Consider the following 26044-nt stretch of genomic DNA (forward strand, 5'->3'; position numbering starts at 1 on the left):
CACACACTTGACCATAGAGTCATAAGTCTTACAGCATGGAGACAGGCCTTTTGGCCCAAACCGATCCATGCTGACTAATGTCTGTCCATGCTGACCCCATTTCCCTGCACTCGGCCCATGTCCTTCTAAACTTTTCCTGTCCAGGTATTTGTCCAAATGCCTTTTAAGTGTTGTTAATGTACCTGCTTCAACCACTGGCAGCTCATTCCATATGCATACCACCCTCTGTGTTGAAAAAAAAAGTTGCCCCTCAGGTCCCTTTTTATTCTTTCCCCTATAACCTTAAACTGATGCCCTGTAGTCCTCAATTCCCCAACACTGGTGAAAAAGACTGCATTCACCCTATCTGTGCCTCTCATGATCTTATACACCTCTGTAACATCCCCCCTCAGCCTTCCTCAGTCTAAAGAGAAAAGGTCCTAGCTTGTCCAACCTCTCTTGATAACTCAGACCGTCGAGTCCTGGTAACATCCTTGTAAATTTCTTCTGCACTTTTTCCAGTTCAGTAACATCCTTCCTATAACAAGGTGACCAAAACTGAATACAATATTCCAAGTGCGGCCTCATCAATGTCCTGTATGACTGCAACATAACTTCCCACCTTCTATACTCAGTGCCCTGACTGATGAAGGCCACTGGGCCAAAAGCCTTGTTCATTGCCCTGACTACATGTGACTCCACTTTCAGAGAACTGTGAACCTGAACTCCAAGGTATCTCAATTCCATAAGGCCCTACCAATTACCATGATACTCCTACTTTAATTTGACCTTACAAATTGCAAGTCCTCACACTTATCGATGTTAAACTCTCATTTCTTGGCCCACTTCCCCAGCTGATCAGGTCCTGATGCAATTCCTGATAATCTTCCTCACTGTCCACGATACCTCCTATTTTAGTGTTATTTGCAAACTTACTAATCATGCCTTGTACATTCTTTTCCAAATCATTGTAGATAACAAACAGTAATGGGCCCAGCACCGACTCCTGTGGCACTCCACTAGTCACAGGTGTCTGGCCTGACAAGCATCTTTCCACTATTACCCTCTGCTTCCTACCATCAAGCCGATTGTATATCCAATTTGCCAGCTGTCCCCGGATTCCTTCCCAATTTAACCTTCCAGAGCAGCCTACCATGTGGAACCTTATCAAAGGCCATATTGAAATCCATATAGACTACATCTACTGCCCTGCCCTCCTCAGTTTTTCCGGTCGCTTCATCAAAGAAATCCAACAAATTTGTGAGGCATGATTTCCCACTCACAAAGCTATGCTGACTACTCCTAATCAAACACTGTCTTTCCAAATGCATCTATATCTCATCCCTCAGAATCTTATCAAGTGACCTAACCACCACAGATGTTAAGCTTACTGGTCTGTAGTTCCCAGATTATTCTTTGCAGCCCTTCTTGAATAATCGAGAAACATTCGCTACCCCTTAGTCTTCTAGGACCTCACTCGTGGCTAATGATGATGCAAAAATATCCAGCCAGGGCCCTGGCAATTTCTTCTCGAGCCTATTGCAGTGTTCTTGGATATATCTGGTCAAGACCAGGGGAGTTGTCCATCTTCGTACACTCTAATACATCCAACACCGCCTCTACTATGAGATGGGCTATCCCCAAGACATCACCACTAACTTCCCAAGTATTCATGCCTTTCTCCATGGTAAACACAGAGGAGAAATACTTATTGAGAATCTCGCCCAGCTGCTGTGGTTCTACACATACATGTTCACTTTGGTCCTTGAGGGGTCCTGTTCTATCTCTAGTTATTCTTTTTCCTGTAATATACTTAAAGAATCTCCTTGGATTTATCCTAATCTTCTCAGCCAAGGCTTTCTCATGCCCACCGTACAGCCTCCTGATTTCCTTCTTCAGTAAATCCCCCTATACCTCCTAGAAATTCCCTTGATCCCAGCTGCCTGTACCTGAGCCTCTTTTTCTGGTCAAAGCCTCAATGTCTCTCGTCATCCAGGGTTTCCTATTCCTGCCTACCTTGCCCTTCACTATCACAGGAACAAATAGACCTTCAACTCTAGTTATCTCACTTTTAAAGGCCTCCCACTTGCCAGAGGTTCCTTGCCTACAAACAAACTACTCCAATCAGCTCCTGCAATTTCATCAAAATTCACCTTGACCCAATTTAGAACTTGAACTTGTGGACCAGTTTTGTCCCTCTCCATAGCGGTTTTAAAATTAATAGAACAATGGTCACTGGTCCCAAAGTACTCTCCCACTGTCACCTCCGTCACCTGTCCTGCGCTATTTACCAAGAATAGTTTTGTCCCTTCCTGAGTAGGACCCTTTATTTACTGGTTTAGGAAACTTTCCTGAATGCACTTAACAAATTCCACCCCCTCAAAAAAAGTTAAAATCCAGGACATTAATGCTCTGGCAGTCCGAGTGTATGGTTTAATTAAAATTAAAATTCCCTACTCTGACAACCCTCTTGCTCCTGCAAGTGTCCCTAGTCTCATTGCATATTTTTTCTTCCAATTGCTGTTGACTATTTGGGAACCCACAATAATGCCATTGCACTCTTCTTATTTCTTAGCTCCTCCCATAAAGCCTTATTAGATAGCGAGTTTTGAGAAGGTTTGTAGCTCAGGTTGAGGTTCTGGATGCAGGTTTGCTCGCTGAGCTGGAAGGTTCATTTCCAGGCATTTTGTCACCTAGGTAACATCTTCAGTGGGCCTCAGGCGAAGCACTACATGATTCCTGCTTTCTATTTATATGTTTGGGTTGGTGGTGTCATTTTCTGTGGTGGTGTCATTTCCTGTTCTTTTTCTCAGGGGGTGATAGATGGGGTCTAATCCGATGTGTTTGTTGATAGAGTTCCGGTTGGAATGCCATGCTTGTAGCCAAACAGAGACACGCACAAGAATTCCTAGAAGCATGGATTTCCTAGAAATGACATCATCAACCCAAATATATAAATAGAAAGCAGGAATCGTGTACATTGCTTCACCTGAGGCCCACTGAAGACGTTACTGAGTAGGTGACAAAACGCCTGGAAATGAATCTTCCAGCTCAGCGAGCAAACCTGCATCCAAAACCTCACCAAATAATCCTTCTGTTACTTCATCTTTGATTACTGCTGTGATATTTACCTTAATCAAAAATGTAACTCTTCCCCCCCCCCCCCTCCTTCCACCACATCTGTCCTGCCTAAAGCACCTGTATCCTGGCACATTAAGTTTCCAGTCTTGTCCCTACCTTTGCCATATTTCTCTAATGGCTATAATAACACAGGTCTACTTAGCTATCCAGGCTCTGAGTTCATTTGCCTTACCTGTCAGCCCTCTTGCATTGAAATAAATGCATTTTAATCCAGCAGGCATTCTTGGAGTAGTCCAGCCTGACCTGTCTCTTCAATTTACTATTTCTGATATCTCTTTCGAGCCTCAACTTGCCTCCCTGAAATTGACGACCCCACCCCCTGCTGATCTATTTTAAACTCTTCCTTACACCACCAGCATACCTGGCTGCCACGATATTGCTCTTCCTCCAGCTCAGTGTAACCCTTCCCTCCTGAACAGCTCATCTCTGCCCCCAGAAAAAATCCCAATGATCTAAAAATCTCAATCTCTGCCCCGTGCACCAATTCTTTAGTCACACATTCATCTGCCATATCTTCCTGTTGTTGCCCTCACTAACATTTGACATTGGAAGTAATCCGGAGACCATCACCAACGAGGTCCTGATTTTTAACTCTTTTTCCCAGCTCTCTGTAATCAGTCTGCCGGATGTCATCCCTATTTCTACCTATGTTATTTGTGCCAGTATGCACAATGACTTTTGGCTGCTCATTCTCCCCCTTGAGAATGTTCTGCATCCGTTCTTGTGATGTCCTGGACCATGGCACTTGGGCGGCAACACACCATCCTGGATTCCTGCCACACAATCTCCTGTCTGTCCCCTTAACTATTGAGTCTCCAATCACTAAGATCCTGTTTACCTTTACCCTTTCCCACTGTGTCCCAGAGCTGGTTGTAGTGCCACCAACGTGGCTACTACTGCTTTCCCCTAAATGGTCAACCCCGCCCCCAACAGTATCCAAAATGGTATACTTGTTTTTGAGGGGAATGGCCACAGGGTATTCCTGCACACTCTGCCTACTCTTTTTACCTTTCCTGGTGGTCACCCAACTACTCTCTGCCTGCACTCGAGGTGTGACCACCTCACTAAAACTCGTGTGAAGCATCTTGGAGTGCATCCAGCTCCAGCTCCCTAACACAGTCTCCCAGGAGCTGCATTTCAAAAAATTCTAACAAATTTGTTCGGCATGACTTCTGTCTGACAAAATCATGCTTATACCTAATTAACCCATGCCTTTCAAGTGGGTATTCATTTGCTCCTTCAGAATTTTCTCCCAATAGTTTCTCTACTACTGGCATGAGACTCAGCGGTTTGTAATTTCCTGATTCATCTCTATCATCCCTGTTTAAAAAATGGAACCACATTTGCCGTCCTGCAGTCCCATGACACTTACCTTGTGGCCAGAGAGGAGTTCAAAATTTGTGTCAGAGCCTCTACAATTTCTTGCCTTGCCTATCATAGCAATCTGAGATACAATTCATCCAGGCCAGGGGTTTTGTCTGTTTCGAAGCCTTCAATACCTCACCGTTTCCAATTTCAAACTGTGCAAGTTTCTCACAAACCCTTTTCCTGAATTCTATACATATGTTTTCCTTTTCCAGAGTGAAGATCAAAGCAAAGTATGCACTCAACACCCTTCGAATGAGATGTTGCTTCACAAACATGTTGGTCCATATGGGCCCTGCTGTTTCCCCTTAATGTATTTATGAAATATTTTAGGATTTCTCCTAATCCAATTTCATGCCCTCTTTTTGCTCTTCTAATTGCTTTCGTAAGTTCCCTGCAGCGCTTCCTATTGAATTGATCCCTTTTGACTTGCTAAAGTCCTACTCCTCTTTATCCAGTCTTGAATTGTCCTAAGCAAGAGGGTTCTCTGAGCTTATTGCTCCCACATTTCTCTCTGTAGGGTACATGTTGGACTGTCGTAAAGAGGTGTCCCCGATTCTGCTTTATTTTAATAAAATCAACCTTCTCCCAATCCAAAGATATCTTTTGCAGTCCATCTTTTTCCTTCCCCAGAACAAATTTGAACTGTACTGTGTTGTGGTCGCTATCGCCTAAATGTTACCCTACATTGAACAATTGTCTGGCTTCTTTTCCCCAGATCCAGCACTGCACTGTCCTTTGTTGGGTCTTCTACATATTGATGCAAAAAAAACTCTCCTGGATACATTTCCAGAAATCTGTCCCCTTTAAATTTGTAACACTATAACTATCCCAATTTATGTTGGGAAAGTTGAAATCCCCGAATATAATTACTCGATAATTACTGGTACAAGCCTCTGTGAACATATTTGCTCGTCTATTTCCTGCTGACTCTTTGAGGGTCTATAATACATTTCCAGTAAAGTAGATGCCCCCTTACCATTCCTAAGTTCTAACCATAAAGCCATATTTGAGAACCCTTCCAAGATATCTTCTCTCCTTATTGAAGTTATTGACTCCTTGAATTAATAATGCTACATCAGCATCCTTTTTACACCCTCTTCTGTCTCACCTAACGATCCTATACCCTGGATTGTTGAGTTGCCAGTGCAGCCCTTCTCTCAACCATGTTCCTGTAATGGCAAGAATATCGGACTTCCATGTGTCAATCCACGCCATTAACTCATCTGTCTTAGTTATTAGGTTCCGAGCAGTAAAGACAATCCAGCCTTGCCTTACTGTCTTGACAGTTGCTGCCAGACCTGCTGAGTTTCTCCTTCAATTTGTTTTTACTTCAACTTTAACACCATGATCCTACTCTGCCTTAGTACCACTTTGGGTACGAATTCCACTCAATTAAGTCCAAAGCTGCCCTCTGTGCCCCTCTCTCATTCTCCAGTCATACCATTGAGGCTTCGATCACTACCTCCCTTTGAGTAACTTCTGCAGTTGCACAATTTTCCTCCTTCATTGCCTTTTACACCCTGCACGTCCACTGTGGTTAACTTCACCAACTTTCTCTCTATCCCCTCTCACGACTCATCACTGCTCCTCAGATTCCTGGGTTATCAGTATTCATGACCTCCCATTTTCCTTTGAATTTCTTTTCAAATATGAACAAATTCCCTGTTACCCACTGTGCTGTAAACCAAGATCTAATTTAGTGATAAGGATTACACTGTCCAAATGGCAGTTTGGGTGGGGCAAGTAGTTGTGTATCCATTTCAGGCAGCCAAACAGAGACATGCACAAGAATTCCTAGAAACATGGCATTCCAACCTAAACTATAGCAACAAAACATTGATTTGGACTCCATTTACCCACCCCCTGAGAAAAAGAACTGGAAATGACATCACCAAGGAAACCCAAACACATGTAGAAAGCAGGAAACACCAGCAGTGCTTTGTCCAGAGGCTCACTGAAGATGTGACCTGGTATGGTGACGAAACATCTGAAAATGAACCTTCCAGCTCAGCGAGCAAACCTACATCCTTCTCGATCATCATGCTATGCCTGTGCAGTAGTGATCACTGTTTCCTGGATGTTCCCTCACTGACATTTGGTGCTCACTATATGCTCACCATTTTTTTTATCCCCCAAGAGTCAGACTTAACAGTGCATCTATTCTTTTTGTATTGGACACATGCTACTCTAGATAACTTTCCTTTATGCAAGGAATTGAGCTTTTGGTCAAGAAAATAAATGTGTGCCAGGTTTAGACAGAGATTGAGTGAATCCTTAGAGTAGAAAGGCATTAGGAGAATATTAAAGAGGGAAATCAGGAACGCAAAAAGAGGACATGAGAGTTTTGGCAAATAGAATTAAAGAGTCTCCAAAAAGATTGGACAAATACATTAAGGACAAAAAGGTAATGAGGGAGACAATAGGGCCCCTCAGAGATCAGCAAGGCAGCCTATGTGTGGAACTGCAGGAGGTTGGGGATATACTAAATGACTATTTTGCATCAGTATTTACTGTGGAGAAGGATATGCAAGATGTAGAATGTGGTGAAATAAATAGTGACATCATAGGACCTGATCAGTTACAGAGAACAAAGAAAGTTGCAGTGCAGTCCAGGTCCTTTGGCCCACGATGTTGTGCTGACCTGTGAAACCAACCTGCAGCATATCTAACCTACACTATTCCATTTTCGTCCATATGTCTATCCAGTGACCATTTAAATGCCCTTAACGTTGGCGAGTTGAACTTTAATGTGTTTAATGTATTTATAAAATCCTTCTGGTGTACCGTAGAACTACGTGGGAAGCTAAAGAAGTGATTGCTGGGCTCCTTGCTGAGGTACTTGTATCATTGATACCATCAGTGAGGTGCCATGAGACTGGAGGTTGGCTAACATGGTGCCACTATTTAAGAAATGTGGTAAGCAAAAGCCAGGGAGGCACGGTGGCACAGTGGTTAGCACTGCTGCCTCACAGCGCCAGAGATCGGGGTTCAATTCCCGCCTCAGGCGACTGACTGTGTGGAGTTTGCACGTTCACCCCGTGTCTGCGTGGGTTTCCTCTGGGTGCTCCGGTTTCCTCCCGCAGTCCAAAGATGTGCAGGGCCAGGTGAATTGGCCATACTAAATTGCCCGTAGTGTTAGGTAAGGGGTAGATGTAGGGGTATGGGTGGGTTTCGCTTCGGCAGATCGGTGTGGACTTGTTGGGCCGAAGGGCCTGTTTCCACACTGTAATGTAATGTAATCTAATCATCTATAGACAGGTGAGCCTGACATCAGTGGTGAGCAATCTGTTGGAGGGAATCCTGAGGGACAGGATTTACATGTGTTTGGAAAGGCAAGGACTGATTAGGATTTGTTTGTGGGAAATTGTGTCTCACTAACTTCATTGAGTTTTTTGAAGGAGTGATGAAGAGAATTGATGAAGGCAGAGCAGTGGACGTTATCGAAAAGGACTTAAGTAAGATGTTCGACAGGCTTCCTCATGGTCAACTGTTTAGCAAGGTTAGATCACATGGAATACAAGGAGAACTATCTATTTGGATACAGCACTGGCTCAAAGACAGAGGATAGTGGTGAAGGGTTGTTTTTCAGATTGAGGCCTGTGACTAGTGATGTCCTAAAGGATTGGTGCTGGGTCCACTGTTATTTGCCATTTATATAAATGATTTGGATTTGAACATATGAGGAGTTTGCAGATGACAATAAAATTGGAGGTGTAGTGGACAATGAAGAACGTTACCTCAAAGTACAATGGATCTGGATCAGATGGGCCTGTGGACCAAGGAATGGAAGATGGAGTTTAATTTGGATAAATGTAAGGTTCTGCATTTTGAAAAAGCAAATCATGGCAGGACTTTGACACTTAATTGTAAGGTCCTGGGGAACATTGCTGAACAAAAGACATTGGAGTTCAGGTTCATAGTTCCTTGAAAATGGGAGTCGCAGGTAGATAGGATAGTGAAGAAGGCGTTTGGTATGCTTTCCTTTATTGGTCAGAGTATTGGGAGGTCATGTTGCGGCTGTACAGGACATTGGTTAGGCCACTGTTGGAATATTGTGTGCAATTCTGGTCTCCTTCCTATCGGAAAGATGTTGTGAAACTTGAAAGGGTTCAGAAAAGATTTACAAGGATGTTGCCAGGGTTGGAGGATCTGAGCTAAAGGGAGAGGCTGAACAGGCTGGGTCTGTTTTTCCCTGCAGCGTCAGAGGCTGAGGGGTGACCTTATAGAGGTTTACAAAATTATGAGGGGCATGGATAGGATAAATAGGCAAAGTCTTTTCCCTGGGGTTGGAGAGTCCAGAACTAGAGGGCATAGGTTTTGGGTGAGAGGGGAAAGATCTAAAAGAGACCTAAGGGGCAACGTTTTCACGCAGAGGGTGGTACATGTATGGAATGAACTGTCAGAGGAAGTGGTGGAGGTTGGTACAATTGCAACATTTAACAGGCATTTGGATGGGTATATGAATAGGAAGGGTTTGGAGGGATATGGGCCAGGTGCTGGCAGGTGGGACTAGATTGGGTTGGGATATCTGATCGGCATGGACAGGTTGGACCGAAGGGTCTGTTTCCGTGCTGTACATTTCTATGACTCTATTGGTTAGGCCACTTTCGGAATACTATGTGCAATTCTGGTCTCCTTGCTGTAGTAGGGATGTTGTGAAACTTGAAATGGTTCAGAAAAGATTTACAAGGATGTTGCCAGGGTTGGAGGATGTGAGCTATCGGGAGAGGCTGAATAGGGTGGGGCTGTTTACCTGGAGCATCAGAAACTGAGAAGTGACCCCTTATACAGGTTTATAAATTCATGAAGGACATGGGTAGGGTAAATAGACAAAGTCTTTTCCCTGGGGTGGGGAATCCAAAACTTGAGGGCATTGGTTTAAGGTGAGAGGGGAAAGATTTAAATAGGTCCTAAGAGGCAATGTTTTCATGCAGAGGGTGATGCATATATGGAATGAGCTGCTGGAGGTAGTGGTGGAGGCTGGTGCAATTATAACACTTAAAAGGCATTTGGATGGGTACATGAATAGGAAGGGTTTAGATAGATATGGGTCAACTGCTGGCAAATGGGAATACATTTGTCTAGGATATCTGGTCGGCATGGACAAACTAGACCGAGGGTCTGTTTCTGTGCTATACATCTCTGTGACTCTAATCACTGTTCCAATCTTCATTCAGGATCTGAACTCGGACCTTCTAGCCATGCGGGAGAAGCATTACAAATGTATGTGACCTTTCTTGTTGGTGGGGACATGTTACATTGAACATATGTGATACATGACACTCTAATACAGACGTTATGGCCCAGACATCGTAACACTACTGTAAGACCATCCTGAAAGTTGTTAGAAACAATACTTCAGGACAAATTAATGATAGACAAATAGTGATGGATTAATTACAAAAGTCAGCATGGATTTGTTGAAGAAAAATCATGTTTAACTAACTTGATTAAGTTTTTTTTTAATCCGATAGTCTATTGGGTTGATTAGATTAGATTAGATTACTTACAGTGTGGAAACAGGCCCTTCGGCCCAACAAGTCCACACTGCCCCGCCAAAGCGCAACCCACCCATACCCCTACATGTACCCCTTACCTAACACTACAGGCAATTTAGCATGGCCAATTCACCTGACCTGCACATCTTTGGACTGTGGGAGGAAACGGGAGCACCCGGAGGAAACCCACGCAGACACGGGGAGAACATGCAAACTCCACACAGTCAGTCGCCTGAGTCGGGAATTGAACCCGGGTCTCTGGCGCTGTGAGGCAGCAGTGCTAACCACTGTGCCACCATGCCGCCCAATGTGATGCAATTGATGTGGACTTCAAAAGATATTTGATAAACTTCCAGCAGCAAACCTGATGGCAGAGTTGAAGCGCATGGAATAGTAGACAGTAGCCGAATTAACTTGAAGTTGACTGAGTGACAGACAGTGGTAGCGGTGCACACCATTTATGGAATGGAGGAAATGCAGGTGTCTTTTATGATCTATCTTAAAAATCTAAATTTGTGTGCATGTGACACAATTTCAAAGAGTGAAGTGTTGTGCTAAGCATAGTGGTCAACCTCAGGATGTGGACATACTAGTAGAATAGATGGATGCTGGATAAATGAATTTGAAAGCAGAGAAATATGAAGTGATACACTTAAGATAAAAACACAAAACTAAGGGAATAGTTCTGAAGGTGATCCAGCAACAGGGGAATGTAGGCTGCATAAATCAGTGAAGACAGCAAGGCAAGTTGCAAGGCATGACAAGATCCTGAGCTTTACATACAAAGGCATGGAGTACAAAAGCAAGGAATAGGGTGTAGGTTTGCTCGCTGAGCTGTAGGTTTGATAGCCAGATGTTTCATTGCCTGGCTAGGTAACATCATCAGTGGCGACCTCCAAGTGAAGCGAAGCTGTTCTCTCCTGCTTTCTATTTATATCTTTCTCCTGGATGGGATTCCTGGGGTTTGTGGTGATGTCATTTCCTGTTCGTTTTCTGAGGGGTTGATAGATGGCATCTAGATCTATGTGTTTGTTTATGGCGTTGTGGTTGGAGTGCCAGGCCTCTAGGAATTCTCTGGCATGTCTTTGCTTAGCCTGTCCCAAGATAGATATGTTGTCCCAGTCATATTGGCAGGTTTTTTCATCCGTGTGTAGGGCTATGAGGGAGAGGGAGTTGTGTCTTTTTGTGGCTAGCTGGTGTTCGTGTATCCTGGTGGCTAACTTTCTTCCTGTTTGTCCTACGTAGTGTTTGTGGCAGTCCATGCATGGAATTTTGTAGATGACGTTGGTTTTGTCCATGGGTTGTACTGGATCTTTTAAGTTTGTTAGTTTTTGTTTGAGAGTGTTGGTGGGCCTGTGTGCTACTAGAATTCCGAGGGGTCTTAGTAGTCTGGCTGTCATTTCTGAGACTTCTTTGATTTTATGGTAAGGTGGTTCGGGTTTCTCTGTGTTTGGTCTGCTTGTCGTGGTTTGTTCTTGAAGAATCTGCGCACTGTATTTTTTGAGTATCTGTTCTTCTTGAATACGTTGTATAGGTGGTTCTCCTCTGTTTTCTGAAGTTCATCTGTGCTGCAGTGTGTGGTGGCTCGTTGGAATAGTGTTCTGATGCAGCTTTGTTTGTGTGTGTTGGGATGGTTGCTGGTGTCGTTAAGTATTTGGTCAGTGTTTGCCAGTTTTCTGTATACGCAGGGACAGCACATCTATCCTGGGACAGGCTAAGCAAAGACATGCCAGAGAATTCCTAGAGGCCTGGCACTCCAACCACAACGCCATAAACAAACACACAGATCTAGATACCATCTATCAAACCCCTCAGAAAACAAACAGGAAATGACATCGCCACAAACCCCAGGAATCCCATCCAGGAGAAAGATATAAATAGAAAGCAGGAGACAACAGCTTCGCTTCACTTGGAGGTCACCACTGATGATGTTACCTAGCCAGGTAATGAAACGTCTGGATATCAAACCTACAGCTCAGCGAGCAAACCTACACCCTAAACCTCAACCTGAGCTATAAACCTTGCAAAAAAGCAAGGAAATTTAGTGTACTTTTATTAATGTGGTTCCAGATGCTGCAACTTAGGGAGGATATGAAGGTTTTTGAGAGACTGTCGGAAAAACTGATGAGAATATTTTTAGGAAGGAGTGATGTCAATGCTGCTAATTTAAAAACATCAGTGCTGTTCTTCATAGAGAAGAGAGACCTGAGAGGACATTTGAAGATGGTTTTAAAAATCTGTACAGCTTAGTTGGAAACTGCTCCCATTGCTGAAGAGTTGACAACCAGAATACACAGGTTTAAGGGAAGTGAATGGCAAAGAAATCAAAGGGAGTGCGACCAGATTAGATGGTCTTGCTGAGAATTTCCTTGGATGCAGTAGTTTAATGGTCTCCAATACAACCATTTTATGATTCTACAACTGCAATATTGAATTTTCTAACCAACATGTTATTTCACACCTATGGAGTGGATGGGATTTGAATCTGGGCCCCCTGGCTCAGAGGAAGGACATTACCACGGTGCACAAGAGCCCATCCAAGACCAATATGGATATTTTCTAATCACTTTGTTCAGAAATGTTTTCAAGAAAAAAAGTAAACTGTCCAGAGGTGTTAAGACACACTTCTGGAGCAGGTGGGATTTGAACCCAGAGCTCCTGGCTCAGAGGCAGGGTCGCTCCAATTGCACTGCCAGAGCCCTCAGACAGCAACTATGGTGTCCAAGGGTCACAAAATCTCATTGCTTCTTTGTATTGGAACACTGGTATTTTATTTAATCATCCTGTTCAGAGAGATGCTATTATGCTTGAATATTACCACTGGCCCATAACAGTCTCTTAAATGATACCTCTGCTTCCCATTGCTGGAAATGTGTTGCTGGAAAAGCGCAGCAGGTCAGGCAGCATCCAGGGAACAGGAGAATCGACGTTTCGGGCATAAGCCCTTCTTCAGGAATGAGGAAAGTTTGTCCAGCAGGCTAAGATAAAAGGTAGGGAGGAGGGACTTGGGGGAGGGGCGTTGGAAATGTGATAGGTGGAAAGAGGTCAAGGTGAGGGTGATAGGTCAGACTGGGGTGGGGGCGGAGAGGTCGGGAAGAAGATTGCAGGTTAGGAAGGCGGTGCTGAATTCGATGGATTTGACTGAGACAGGGTGGGGGGAGGGGAAATGAGGAAACTGGGGAAATCCGAGTTCATCCCTTGTGGTTGGAGCGTTCCTAGCCGGAAGATGAGGCATTCTTCCTCCAACCGTCGTTTTGTTGTGGTCTGACGATGGAGGAGTCCAAAGACCTGCATATCCTTGGTGGAGTGGGAGGGGGAATTGAAATGTTGAGCTACAGGGTGGTTGGGTTGGTTGGTCCGGGTGTCCCAGAGGTGTTCTCTGAAACGCTCCGCAAGTAGCCGGCCTGTCTCCCCAATATAGAGGAGGCCACATCGGGTGCAGAGGATGCAATAGATGATATGTGTGGAGGTGCAGGTGAATCTGTGGCGGATATGGAAGTTTCCTTTGGGGCCTTGGAGGGAGGTGAGGGGGGAGGTGTGGGCGCAAGTCTTGCACCTCCTGCGGTTGCAGGGGAAGGTGCCGGGAGTGGAGGTTGGGTTGGTGGGGGGTATGGATCTGATGAGGGAGTCACGGAGGGAGTGGTCTTTACGGAATGCTGATAGGGGAGGGGAGGGAAATATATCCTTGGTGGTGGGGTCCGTTTGGAGGTAGCGGAAATGACGGCGGATGATGCGCTGTACATGGAGATTGGTGGGGTGGTAGGTGAGGACCAGTGGGGTTCTGTCCTGGTGGCGGTTGGAGGGGCGGGGTTCAAGGGCGGAGGAGCGGGAAGTGGAAGAGATGCGGTGGAGGGCATCGTCGACCACGTCGGGGGGGAAATTGCGGTCCTTGAAGAAGGAGGCCATCTGGGTTGTGCGTTTTTGGAACTGGTCCTCCTGGGAGCAGATGCGGCGGAGTCGAAGGAATTGGGAGAATGGGATGGCGTTTTTACAGGGGGCAGGATAGGAGGAGGTGTAGTCCAGGTAGCTGTGGGAGTCGGTCGGTTTGTAGTACATGTCCGTGTTGATTCTGTCGCCTGAGATAGAAATAGAAAGGTCGAGGAAGGGGAGGGAGGAATCTGAGACTGTCCAGGTGAATTTGAGGTCGGGGTGGAAGGTGTTGGTGAAGTGGATGAACTGTTCAACCTCCTTGTGGGAGCACGAGGCGGCGCCGATACAGTCATCGATGTAGCGGAGGAAAAGGTGGGGGGTGGGGCCAGTGTAGTTGCGGAAGATGGATTGTTCCACATATCCTACGAAGAGGCAGGCATAGCTGGGGCCCATGCGGGTGCCCATGGCTACTCCTTTTGTTTGGAGAAAGTGGGAGGATTGGAAAGAGAAGTTGTTCAGGGTGAGGACCAGTTCAGTCAGTCGAAGGAGGGTGTCAGTGGAAGGGTACTGGTCGGTACGGCGGGAAAGGAAGAAGCGGAGGGCTTTGAGTCCTTCGTGATGGGGGATGGAGGTGTACAGGGACTGGATGTCCATGGTGAAAATAAGGCGTTGGGGACCGGGGAAGCGAAAATCATGGAGCAGGTGGAGGGCATGGGTGGTGTCCCGAACGTAGGTGGGGAGTTCTTGGACTAAGGGGGACAGGACGGTGTCAAGGTATGCGGAGATGAGTTCGGTGGGGCAGGAGCAGGCGGAGACAATGGGTCGGCCGGGGCAGTCAGGTTTGTGGATTTTGGGCAGGAGGTAGAAGCGGGCGGTGCGGGGTTGTGGGACTATGAGGTTGGAGGCGGTGGATGGGAGATCCCCCGAGGTGATGAGGTTATGGATGGTCTGGGAGATGATAGTTTGGTGGTGGGGGGTGGGGTCATGGTCAAGGGGGCAGTAGGAGGAGGTACCTGCGAGCTGGCGTTTGGCCTCAGCGGTGTAGAGGTCGGTGCGCCAAACTACTACCGCGCCTCCCTTGTCTGCTGGTTTGATAGTGAGGTTGGGGTTGCAACGGAGTGAGTGGAGGGCTGCGCGTTCCGAGGGTCAGAGGTTGGAGTGGGTGAGAGGGGTGGGGAGTTCAGGTGGCGGTTAATATCGCGGCGGCAGTTGGCTATGAAGAGGTCGAGGGCAGGTATGAGGCCAGCACGGGGTGTCCAGGTGGATGGGGTGTGTTGGAGGCGGGAGAAGGGGTCGTCAGAGGGTGGGCGGGAGTCTTGGTTAAAGAAGTAGCACGGAGGCGAAGGCGGCGGAAAAATTGTTCGATGTCACGCCGCGTGTTGAATTCATTAATCCGGGAGCGTAGGGGAATGAAGGTGAGGCCTCTGCTGAGGACTGATCTTTCATCCTCAGAGAGGGGTAGGTCTGGAGGGATAGTGAAAACACGGCAGGGCTGGGAGCTAGGACCTGGTGTGGGGATGGAGCTGGGTGTGGGGGCGGGGTTAGGTCTGGGGGCGGGGTTGGGCGTGGTGATGGCGATAGGCGAAGGGGCGGGGTTAGACGTGGTGACGGAAATGCCAGGAGTTTCTTCCTATGTTGCCTGCTTTATGTTTTCCAATCAACCTGTCCTGAGTTGTTTATAAACTGCTCTGTAGCAGTGGGTCTTTAACCCAGGTCTGCTGGCTGAGAGGTAGGGGTAATACCACTGTGACATAAGAACTTTAATCAACTAATCAACCTGTTTCAAGCTGTTATGATGCACCTCTGGAGCAGGTGACAGTTGTGCTCAGGTGCTCTGGCTCACAAGGACACTACTACTGTGCCACAAAACCCCACTTCCCCAAGTGGTCATTCCCCAACCTCTGAGTGAGGAGGCTGAAGTTCACGTTCCCCTTGTGCTAGAGTTGTGTCAACATCTCTGAACAGGTTGATTATAAAATATTCAAACAAACCTATAAAATATCAAAACAAACCATCAGGGGTACCTATGGGGCAGTGATAGAGTCGTTACGTTGGGTCCAGGAGGACAGGATTCATGCCCCATATTCTCTGCATTAAATAAAACAGGCTGAGTTAAATAAAACAATTAGTGATCTATTTTTCTAATCAACCTATTCACACATGTTATTACACACCTTTTAGAGCAGTTGGAACTTGAACCTGGTCTCTTGGTCCTGGGGCAGGGATACTACTATTGCACCACAAGCTGGCTTAAAACAATCTGATCATCACTAAGGAAAACACATCAACTCTTACTATTGGTCTGTCATTTTTGACATTCACACCAAATCAGTTCCAGCTCTGTTTCTGAGCTTGTGTCCCTTTCATTCTTTCTTCTTAAAACTCAAACCTTGATTTCTTCATCCATATCAGTATTTATAATTTCCATTTTTGTCTCATTCCGTTGTCATCCTGCCAGTTCTGTTCATATCTCTTCTGCAGTTTTTTGTTTAAATATTTCATTCAGATTACTCTCTCATTCACATCACCAAAGCAATTGTCACGTCACTCTCAGTGAGGGTAACTTCTCTATGTGCAATTTCAATGCTCTGTTGACTGTACATGCATCTTTCTTCAAAGCCTGTCCTCCTGCCCAGGTTGCTGGGGCTAAACTTATTTGATTCTATGATAACCTATCTGATCATAGAGTGTCTCCAGGAATGGTTTGTTTTTCCATCATGGACCATTGCTAATGGCACCCCAATAGATTCATCTTCGACCACTTCCCTTCCTCATTAAGCAAGGTCATTCACAGATGTGGTACTACCTTCTATACGTATACAAATGATATCACCTCTACCTCAACACTTCTTTTTATCTCCATGCATCTGTGCTGTTCATTTCTTATTATGCCTTTGTCTTCAATTAGTTTGTTTCCTGCTGCTAAATATTGGAAGATCAAAGCCAGTCTCTTTGCTATCTCCTACCTAAAACGCAATGTCAAAGTCTCAATTCCATGACTCAAGATGCTGATAGCTTGAACTAGAATTTGCAACTTTTGTGGCCTATTCAATTTTATGTTGAGTTTCTAACTCCATATTCTCCATTGGAAAGGCGAACTACTTTCACTTCAGTAGCATTTCCTGCTTCTATCCTTGCTTGAACCTATTTGGAGCTGAAACTCCCATTTATATCCCTCCAGACTCAGCTCTTCTATTGTTCTTTTGCCAAGTTCCTCTACACTCTGTGGACTTCAGCTAGTCCAGATCTGTGCCACATTCCACTAATAATCTTGCCTTTTTTTAAAATTCATTTATGAGTTGATCTTTGCTAACTGGACGAGCATCTATTTTCCATCTTTAATTGCCTTTGAAAAGGTGGTAATGAGCAGTCACCTTGAAACAGTGCAGGGTAAAAACAAGGACAGCAGATGCTGGAAACCAGAGTCTAGACTAGAGTGGTGCTGGAAAAGCACAGCAGTTCAGGCAGTATCCGAGGAGCAGGAAAATTGACATTTCGGGCAAAAGCCCTTCATCAGGAATAGAGGCAGGGTGCCTGCAGAGTGGAGAGATAAATGGAGGGGGTGGGGGGAGGGAAAAAGTAGCATTGAGCACAGTAGGTGAATGGGGGTGAGGATGGAGGTGATAGGTTAGAGAGGAGGGTGGAGGAAGGTAGCAAAGAGTACAATGGGTGAATGGGGGTGGGGATGAAGGTGATAGGTCAGAGAGGAGGGTGGAGTAGATAGGTGGACAGGAAGATAGGCAGGTAGGACAGGTAATGAGGGCAGTGCTGAGCTGGAAGGTTGGAGCTGGGATGAGGTGGGGGAAGGGGAAATGAGGCAGGACATGGTTGAAGAGCTTCAGAGCAGAGGAGATGACCTGGGGTTTGCAGTGAGAGAGAGAGACTCACTGAGTTTCTTGTAGAGAGAGGAGGAAAACTTCTTCAAGGCAGGCATCCTTACAAGAGAATTTACAGTAGGGTTAAAATCAACTAGGTAAAAACAAGGACTGCTGATAATGGAAAGCAGTAGATTAGAGTAGTGCTGGAAAAGCACAGCAGGTCAGGCAGCATCCAAGGTCCAGCACCACTCTAATCTAATTGTTACCCCAAGGCCTTTTCTAAAAAAAACTAATGTGTCATATGCTGAAATTTTTAAGAGATTGTGAAGGGATTGTAAATTTTCTCAAGAAGAAAGTAATAGATTTAGTCAATGAATTAAGTGAAAATCTGTTTGTTTCCTACAACTTACTGTGATTTTTACCAATATTTGATATTTACTCAAAATTCTTAGTTTTTCAATAAAAAAGCTAGCTTTGCATATAAATTCCAAACAGACCTTTAAAAGTACGTTGTAAAAAAATTATGTAAATTTTCTTTTCAAATTAAGGACAATAAAATGGTTCCGTTTCAAAGTCATGCCCCCCCATATAGTTCACAGGTAAAAAGTGTTTCACATGAGGTATATTTTATTGCGAATTAAAAAGTCGATGAGGCAGGGTAGGATATATATGTTGTGAATTAAGGGCACCTAAACTGAGGCGACTCAGTGGTTAGCACTGATGCCTCAGTAACAGGGCCCTGAGTTTGATTCTACCCTTGGGTGACTGTCTGTGTGGAGTTTGCATGTTCTCCCCATTTCTTATTGGGTTTCCTCCTGGTACACTAGTTTCCTCCCACAGTCCACAATTGTGTGGATTAGGTGGATTGGCCATGCTAAATTACCCATTGTGTCCAGGGATGTGCAGGTTGGATGAATTACCCAACGGAAATGCAGTGTTAAAGAGATAAGATTGGGGGAGGAGTCATTTAGTTGAGATGCTGTTTGGGATGTCAGCGTAGAGCTGCTGTGCTAAATGGCCTGCTTCAACAGTATGGATTTATGAACTGAAGTAGAAGTCCTGTAGTGAACAGCACTCGCTGCTGAGTCATGGGAATTGACTTACTCCTTGCTCAGCAGGGCTGTTGTATTGTGCAGAACTGCAACATAACATTAGGAAAAATCCAATTATTGTTCAGTGACAGAACAATACAGCAAGAGGAGGATGAGAGGAAATATTCTACATTATCTTTGGACAGAAATTAATTGCATACTTCGCCGGCCACCCCATCAGCTGTGTGGATAGTGGCAAAGGGCAGAATAATATTCTAGTAACCTCTTTTGGTCAGTGAGGAGAAAGTGAGGACTGCAGATGCTGGAGATCAGAGCTGGAAATGTGTTGCTGGAAAAGCGCAGCAGGCCAGGCAGCATCCAAGGAACAGGAGAATCGACGTTTCGGGCATAAACCCTTCCTGAAGAAGGGTTTATGCCCGAAACATTGATTCTCCTGTTCCTTGGATGCTGCTTGACCTGCTGCGTTTTTCCAGCAACACATTTTCAGCTCTATTGGTTAGTGGGCAACATTACCATGATAACTTTTGATTGTTTTCTATTTGGGACAGGAATGTGCTGTTGCATGTGTATTCAAAGAAAGAGTGTTTAATGTTTGACTCTGTTCTATTGTTTAAAGGAGTTCCTTGTCTCATTTGCTTTCAAAATTGTTTGTAATAGCATCTCACCCCTATGGCAATCTTATGCATTTAGTTTTAGTAGTAAAATCAATTGATTTTAACCATTGCTGGTTGCGCTGTTCTTTTCTGGTTGGCTCCCGAAGAGCTGTCGGTGCAGTTGGTGTACAATTGCTGGCTATCCTCAACACACCGTTCCTGGTAAGCTGTGTGAGAATGTAAGAGCATGCACTGTGTTAAATTGACTGAATAGGTTGTGTTATTGCAGAGTTCCACAATTCAAAGTTGTTAAGGTTTTTTTCCTTGCAATATTGATGATTCTAATACTAATGGATTCCAGCACTTGATTTACTTGTCGAAAACTACTTACTTTTCTAACATTTTTCCACTGTAAATTTGGTTTAAATGATTCCATTTGTGTTGTACATCCAGTTACACTCCTATCCACCCTTGAGTCCAAGTCAGAAATCACACGATACCAGGTTAGAGTCCAATAGGTTTATTTGAAATCATGTGCTTTTGGAGTGAAGATCGTTTGTCATGTGCAGTGAGGGAGGGCACACCGGTGCAGAGTTTATAGGCAGAGAGATTATAGGACCAATCAGTTGGTGTAAGTGGAGTAAACAAACCTAAAATGCATGCTGGAGAAGTCTGTTAGAAAGGAGATGAAAGTTTCATAGAACATTACAGCACAGTGCAGGCCCTTTGGTCCTTGATGTTGTGCTGACCTATGAAACCAACCTGAAGCCCATCTATCCTACAGTATTCCATTTTCATCCATATATCTATCCAATGGCCATTTAAATGCCCTTAAAGTTGCTGAGTCTACTACTGTTGCAGGCAGTGCGTTCTACACCCCTACTACTCTCCGAGTAAAGAAACAACTTGTGACATCTGTCCTATATCCATCACCCCTCAATTTAAAGCTATGCCCCCTCGTGCTAGCCATCACCGTCCGAGGAAAAAAGCTCTCATTGTCCACCGTATGCAATCCCCTCATTATCTAATATGTCTCAATTAAGTTACTCTCAACCTTCTTCTCTCCAACGAAAACAACCTCAAGTCCCTCAGTCTTTCCTCCATACTAGGCAACATCCTGGTAAGTCTCCTCTGAACCCTTTCCAAAGCTTCCATATCCTTCCTATAATGAGTTGACCAGAACTGTACGCAATACTCCCAAGTGCGGCCACACCAGAGTTTTGTACAGTGCAACATGACCTCATGGTTCTGAAACTCAATCCCTCTACAAATAAAACCTAACACACCATTTGCCTTCTTAACAGCCCTATCAATCTGGGCGACAACTTTCAGAGCTCAATGTACGTGGACACTGAAATCTCTCTGCTCATCTACACTACCAAGAATCTTACCATTCGCCCAGTACTGTGCATTCCTGTTACCCCTTCCAAGGTGAATCACCTCTCACTTTTCCGCATTAAACTCCATTTGCCATCTCTGCAGCTTGTCTGTGTCCCGCTGTAACCTACAACATCCTTCTGCATTATCCACAACTCTACCGAACTTAGTATCATCTGCAAAATTACTAATCCATCCCGTATCAAGGTCGTTTATAAAAATGACAAACGGCAGAGGACCCAGAACAGATCCTTGCGGTACTTCACCATTAACTGAACTCAAGGGTGAACATTTCCATCAACATCCACCCGTGTCTTCTTTCAGCTAGCCAATTTCTGATCCAAACCGCTAAATCACTCTCAATCCCATGCCTCAGTATTTTGAGCAATAGCCTACCGTGGGGAACCTTATCAAAAGCCTTACTGAAATCCATATATACCACATCAGCTGCTTTACCTTCATCCATCTGTTTGGTCACCTTCTGAAAGAACTCAAAAAAGTTTGTGAGCCACCACCTACCCTTCACAAAACTGTGCTGACTATCCCTAATCAACTTATTCCTTTCAAGATGTTTATAAATCCTATATCTTGTAACCTTTTCTAATACTTTACACACAATTGAAGTAAGGCTTTTACTGGTCTATAAATTACCAGGGTTGTCTCTACTCCTGTTCTTGAACAAGGGAACAACATTTGCTATCCTCCAGTCTTGTACTATTCTTGTAGAGAGAGGACATAGCGTTCAAAGCCAAAGGTTCGGCAGTCTCCTACCTGGCTTCCCAGAGAATCCTAGGATAAATCCCATCCAGCCCAGGGATTTATCTATTTCACACTTTCCAGAATTTCTAACAACGCCTCCTTGTGAACCTCAATCCCATCTAGTCTAGTTGCCTGTATCTTAATATTCTCCTCAACAGCATTGTCTTTTTCCAGTGTGAATACTGACGAAAAATATTGATTTAGCACTTCCCCTATCTCCTCTGACTCCATGCACAACTTGGAGAAAGTGAGGACTGCAGATGCTGGAGACCAGAGTTGAAAAATGTGGTGCTGGAAAAACGCAGCAGGCCAGGCAGCATCCGAGGAGTAGGCGAATCGACGTTTCGGGTATAAGCCCTTCTTCAGGAATCCATGCACAACTTCCCACTACTGTCCTTGATTGGCCCAATATATATTGTAGTCATTCTTTTATTCCTGATGTACCTATAGAAAGTCTTAGGGTGTTCCTTAATCCTATCTGCCAACAACTTCTCATGTCCCCTCCTGACTCTTCTTAGCTCTCTCTTGAGATCTTTCCTGCAGCGCCCTAACTGAGCCTTCACGTCTCATCCTAACATGAGCCGCCTTCTTCCTTTTGACAATAGATTCAACTTCCTTAGTAAACCATGGCTCCCTCGCTCGAACACTTCCTATCTGCCTGACAGGTACATACTTATCAAGGACATTCTTTGGCTGTACCTTGAATAAGCTCCACATTTCAATTGTGCCCATCCCCTGCAGTTTTCTTCCCCATCCTATGCATCTCAAATTTTGCCTAATGGCATTGTAATTGCCTTTCCCCCAGCTATAATTCTTACCCTGTACTATATAATTATCCCTTTCCTTCGCTAAAGTAAACATAATCGATTGTGGTCACTATAACCAAAGTGCTCACCTACCTCCAAATCTAACACCTGGCTGGGTTCATTACCTAGCACCAAATCTAATGATTTTGATTAATTAAGATGCAAATTCAGAATCTGTTTCAAGTCACCCGGGATAATTAAAGGTTTTATCAGTGCCTGCCTAACTTTTCAAACTTTAATCAGGCAAAGATATAAAAGAATGACATCTCCAGTCAGACACTGAATTGTAGGTGTGAGGTCTCATTCAGAATCTGTCTGCGAGTTTGAAATCAGGCTGGTGTTGTTCTGAAAGCAGGATTTTATAACATGCCACATTGACTAACTGCGCTTACAAATTGGTTGCAAATAAACAACCATCTTGGATAAAATAATTCACCCCACAGATTTATATGTATGTGTGTGTGTCACGCGCTTGAGAGTGTGTGCCTGTACGTGTGCATGCATGAGAAATTATGATAAGTAATCCACACTGAATGAACTAATTTAGAGGTCATAACAGTTTATCAGGATGATGCTGTCAAAACAGGACAGTAAGGAAGATCTTACAGATACAGAACAGCGTGGTCGGGTCACCTGTAGTGCGACATGAACCGAAGAACATGGTTGGGCTGTCTTCTTGGTATGGAGCTTAGCCTTCAGTCTCTGCTTGGCAATTCTGCATTGTTGTGTATTCCAATGTCCACCGAAGATTGGAGGCTGAATGCCGTTGACCGCTCAAGTGTTCACCGAATAGAAGGGAGCACTCCTGCCTGGTGATTGTTGCGCAGTGTCCATTCATATGTCTTCATAGTGTCTGCATGGCCTCACCAATTCCCATGCCTCGGACACCCTTGCCTGCAGTGGAGGAGATAGACAGCATTGGCCGACCCAAATGAGTATCTGCCATGTTCGTGGTGGGTGGTGTTCCCATGTATGATTGTAGTATCCATGCCGATGACCTGACGTGTTACAGAAGTTGCCATGGCAGGGTTGTGTGGTGTTATGGTCAATGTTGTCCTGAAGGCTGGGTAGTTGACTGCCAGTAGTGGTCTGTTTAAGGTTTGGCAGTTGTTTGAAAGCAAGAAGTGGAAGAGTAGGGAAGATGTGTTGAAGGCCGTGAAGAACATGGCGTAATTTCTCCACTCCAGGGAAATACCAGATGACAAAGGGTAGTGTATCGATTGTGCCACTGCGAAAAACATCAACAACCTCCTCAGATGACAGACGCAGGGTACAACCGATAGAGTACCCATTATCATCCAGTACTTCCCCGGAGTAGAGAAACTACACAGTGTTCTCACACTCTCGTGCACATGCGCGCGCACACACCAGATATAATTCTATAGGATGAATCATTTCATCCAAGATGTTTGTTTATTTGCAGATACATTTTAATTTGTTCAAAAAACACACAATTTGTAGTCACAGTCAGTCAATGTGGCAGTTTATAAATTCCTGCTATCGGAATAAGTCCAGCTTGATGTAAAAGTTCTGCATCTTCCTTCTCACAATCAACAACACTTCAAATGTTGAGTTGCCTGTGTATTTTAAAATCACACCATGTACCCCAAGGTGTAGGTCATTCCTAGCTATCCCGAAGAGCAGACATCTAGCCCCTAGGGATTTCCTGATAAAGTGACAGTGAGGCTCTTTATTGTTTTATTCTGTCCGTAGAGACCAATTACTTTTAAAGAGAATTTCTAAGTTTGAGTTAACAACTGAAAGAATGACGCGTCAACGTTTCACATTTCAAAACTTTTCCTGTTTCAGTTGATTGAACTAAAACACTATTAACTAGGTACCATTTTCTTTTGTCGACAACTTGTCCTTTTAAGCGCTAGAAATATTTAATCATTACATATTATGTTGTTCAATTTGAAAGGGTTCAGAAAAGATTTAAAAGGGTTTTGCCAGGGTTGGAGGGTTTGAGCTTTAGGGAGACCTGTAGACTGGGCTATTCTCCCTGGAGCGTTGGAGGCTGAGCGAGTGACCTGATAGAGGTTTATAAAATCATGAGGTGTATGGGTAGGATGAATAGTCAAGGTCTTTTACCCAGGGTAAGGGAGTCCAAAGTTTGGAGGGGTAAGTTTCAAGGTGAGGGGGGAAAGATTTAAAAGGGACCGAAGGGGCAGAGGGTGAGGCTGATGTGTGTATGGAAGGAACTCCCAGAGGAAGTGATGGAGGCTGGTTCAATTACTGCAATTAAAAGGCATCTGGATAGATATGTGAATAGGAAGGGTTCAGAGGGGTATGGGCCAAATGCTGGCAAATGGGACTAGATTTATTCAGGATATTTGGTTTGCATGGACTGGTTGGACAGAACCGTCTGTTTCTGTGCTGTACATCTCTTTGACTGTGTGCTGTACATATTCAAAATGCTAATTCGCTGAAGTAAGAGGGGAAGCTGAAGTTGCAAATATTATCAGTGCATCCTGGTGGGGTACCAGTTTTTGTAAGTGATCTGGCTGATAACATTCAGATAACTGTGAATATTTATAACTGAGAAAGTGGACTGAATTCATATAGACTTGTGAAGGCAACGGTTGGCAGCCAGTTCAGCTACTCCACTTCTTTCAGTTCACAATTAATTGTAACAGATGATTTGAACTGTTGGTGGGTTCTACCTGCTTAAATAGCCCATGCTCAAGAAAAATTTGATTAAAAGTCAGGTTTATGGAAAACATCTGATTCAGGCAACTGGGAGAATTGGTATGAACTGATGGTTTTGATATTTCTACGGGTTTGGTGATTGCATATTAAACACAGTCCAATCTCAAAGTTAATTCATGAATTACTCCTAAAGTACGTCTAGTGGAGATGTCAAATCCACTGTGGAAAATACTTGTAGCCGGTTTAACGTGTAACAGCAGAATCTAGAATTGTTATGTACGTGTTTTATATAAAAATTTATTTACTGTTAAATAGAGAAAAAAATGTAGTTGAAATTGTTTCTTCAGATGTTAAAAAGATTGTTGGCAAGCTGACCATCAAATGGAATGGGGCTTGACGTTCAGGGCGGCACGATGGCTCAGTGGTTAGCATTGCTCCCTCACAGCACCAGGGTCCCAGGTTCGATTCCAGCCTCGGCCGACTGTCTGTGTCCGATTCTCCCAGTGTCTGCATGGGTTACCTCCAGTTTCAGTCACAAAGATGTGCAGATCAGGAGAATTGACGATAGTAAATTGCCCATAGTGTTTAGGTGCATTAGTCAGAGAGAAATGGGTCTGGGTGAGTTACTCTTCGGAGGGTTGGTGTGGACTGGTTGGGCCGAAGGGCCTGTTACCACACTGTAGGGAATCTAATCTAATCTAATCTAATACAATACTGTTGACAGTGATGTGGCTTAAATTGATATTATTCTTGCATTTTCTCCCCCCTCAGATTGTTTCTTCGAAAGATGATCATGTGAATACTTGATTCCCAAGGAGTATTTGAATGACTGACTGCCCAAAAATGTCAAGTTCAGGTTACCCCCAAGGTCAAGGCCCATTTGGTGCAGAACCAACACGATACCCAACTCATGCCATTCGATATAGCTTCTCAGGCAGGCACCAGCAGGTAAGCTGTCATGTCTGTTGATTTTGTGCTGTGACCTTCACTGTTTTGGCTCTTGTCCGATTGTTCAGCTAATTCCATTTGAACAGTGATGAAATGTCAGAATGTTCTTTGGTTCTCTGTGTCTTTGGTGGTAGAGCTGAGTCATGAACTAACCCAAAGAATGCTAAGAAGGCATAGCATGAATAA

General features: G+C 44.5%; 1 protein-coding gene across 15 annotated transcripts in view; it reads left to right on the forward strand.

The window, feature by feature from the left end:
- The window catches only part of ncor1 (nuclear receptor corepressor 1), a 411320-nt gene that overhangs the window by 35774 nt on the left and 349502 nt on the right, over window positions 1-26044 (forward strand). For 14 of the 15 annotated variants that reach the window (XM_087977100.1, XM_087977099.1, XM_087977104.1 and 11 more), the window contains one exon: window positions 25682-25858. In XM_087977100.1, the coding sequence (XP_087833226.1) occupies window positions 25736-25858 (123 nt within the window). In that variant the 5' untranslated portion in view covers window positions 25682-25735. Of the gene's footprint in view, window positions 1-9665; window positions 9812-25681; window positions 25859-26044 lie in introns of all 15 variants that reach the window. The other variant, XM_087977101.1, reaches the window with a different exon arrangement.

The sequence above is a fragment of the Chiloscyllium plagiosum genome, unplaced genomic scaffold (assembly GCF_037043375.1).
Source record: "Chiloscyllium plagiosum isolate Xiang-an unplaced genomic scaffold, Cpla_swu_hap1 HiC_scaffold_31, whole genome shotgun sequence".
Taxonomy (NCBI): domain Eukaryota; kingdom Metazoa; phylum Chordata; class Chondrichthyes; order Orectolobiformes; family Hemiscylliidae; genus Chiloscyllium; species Chiloscyllium plagiosum.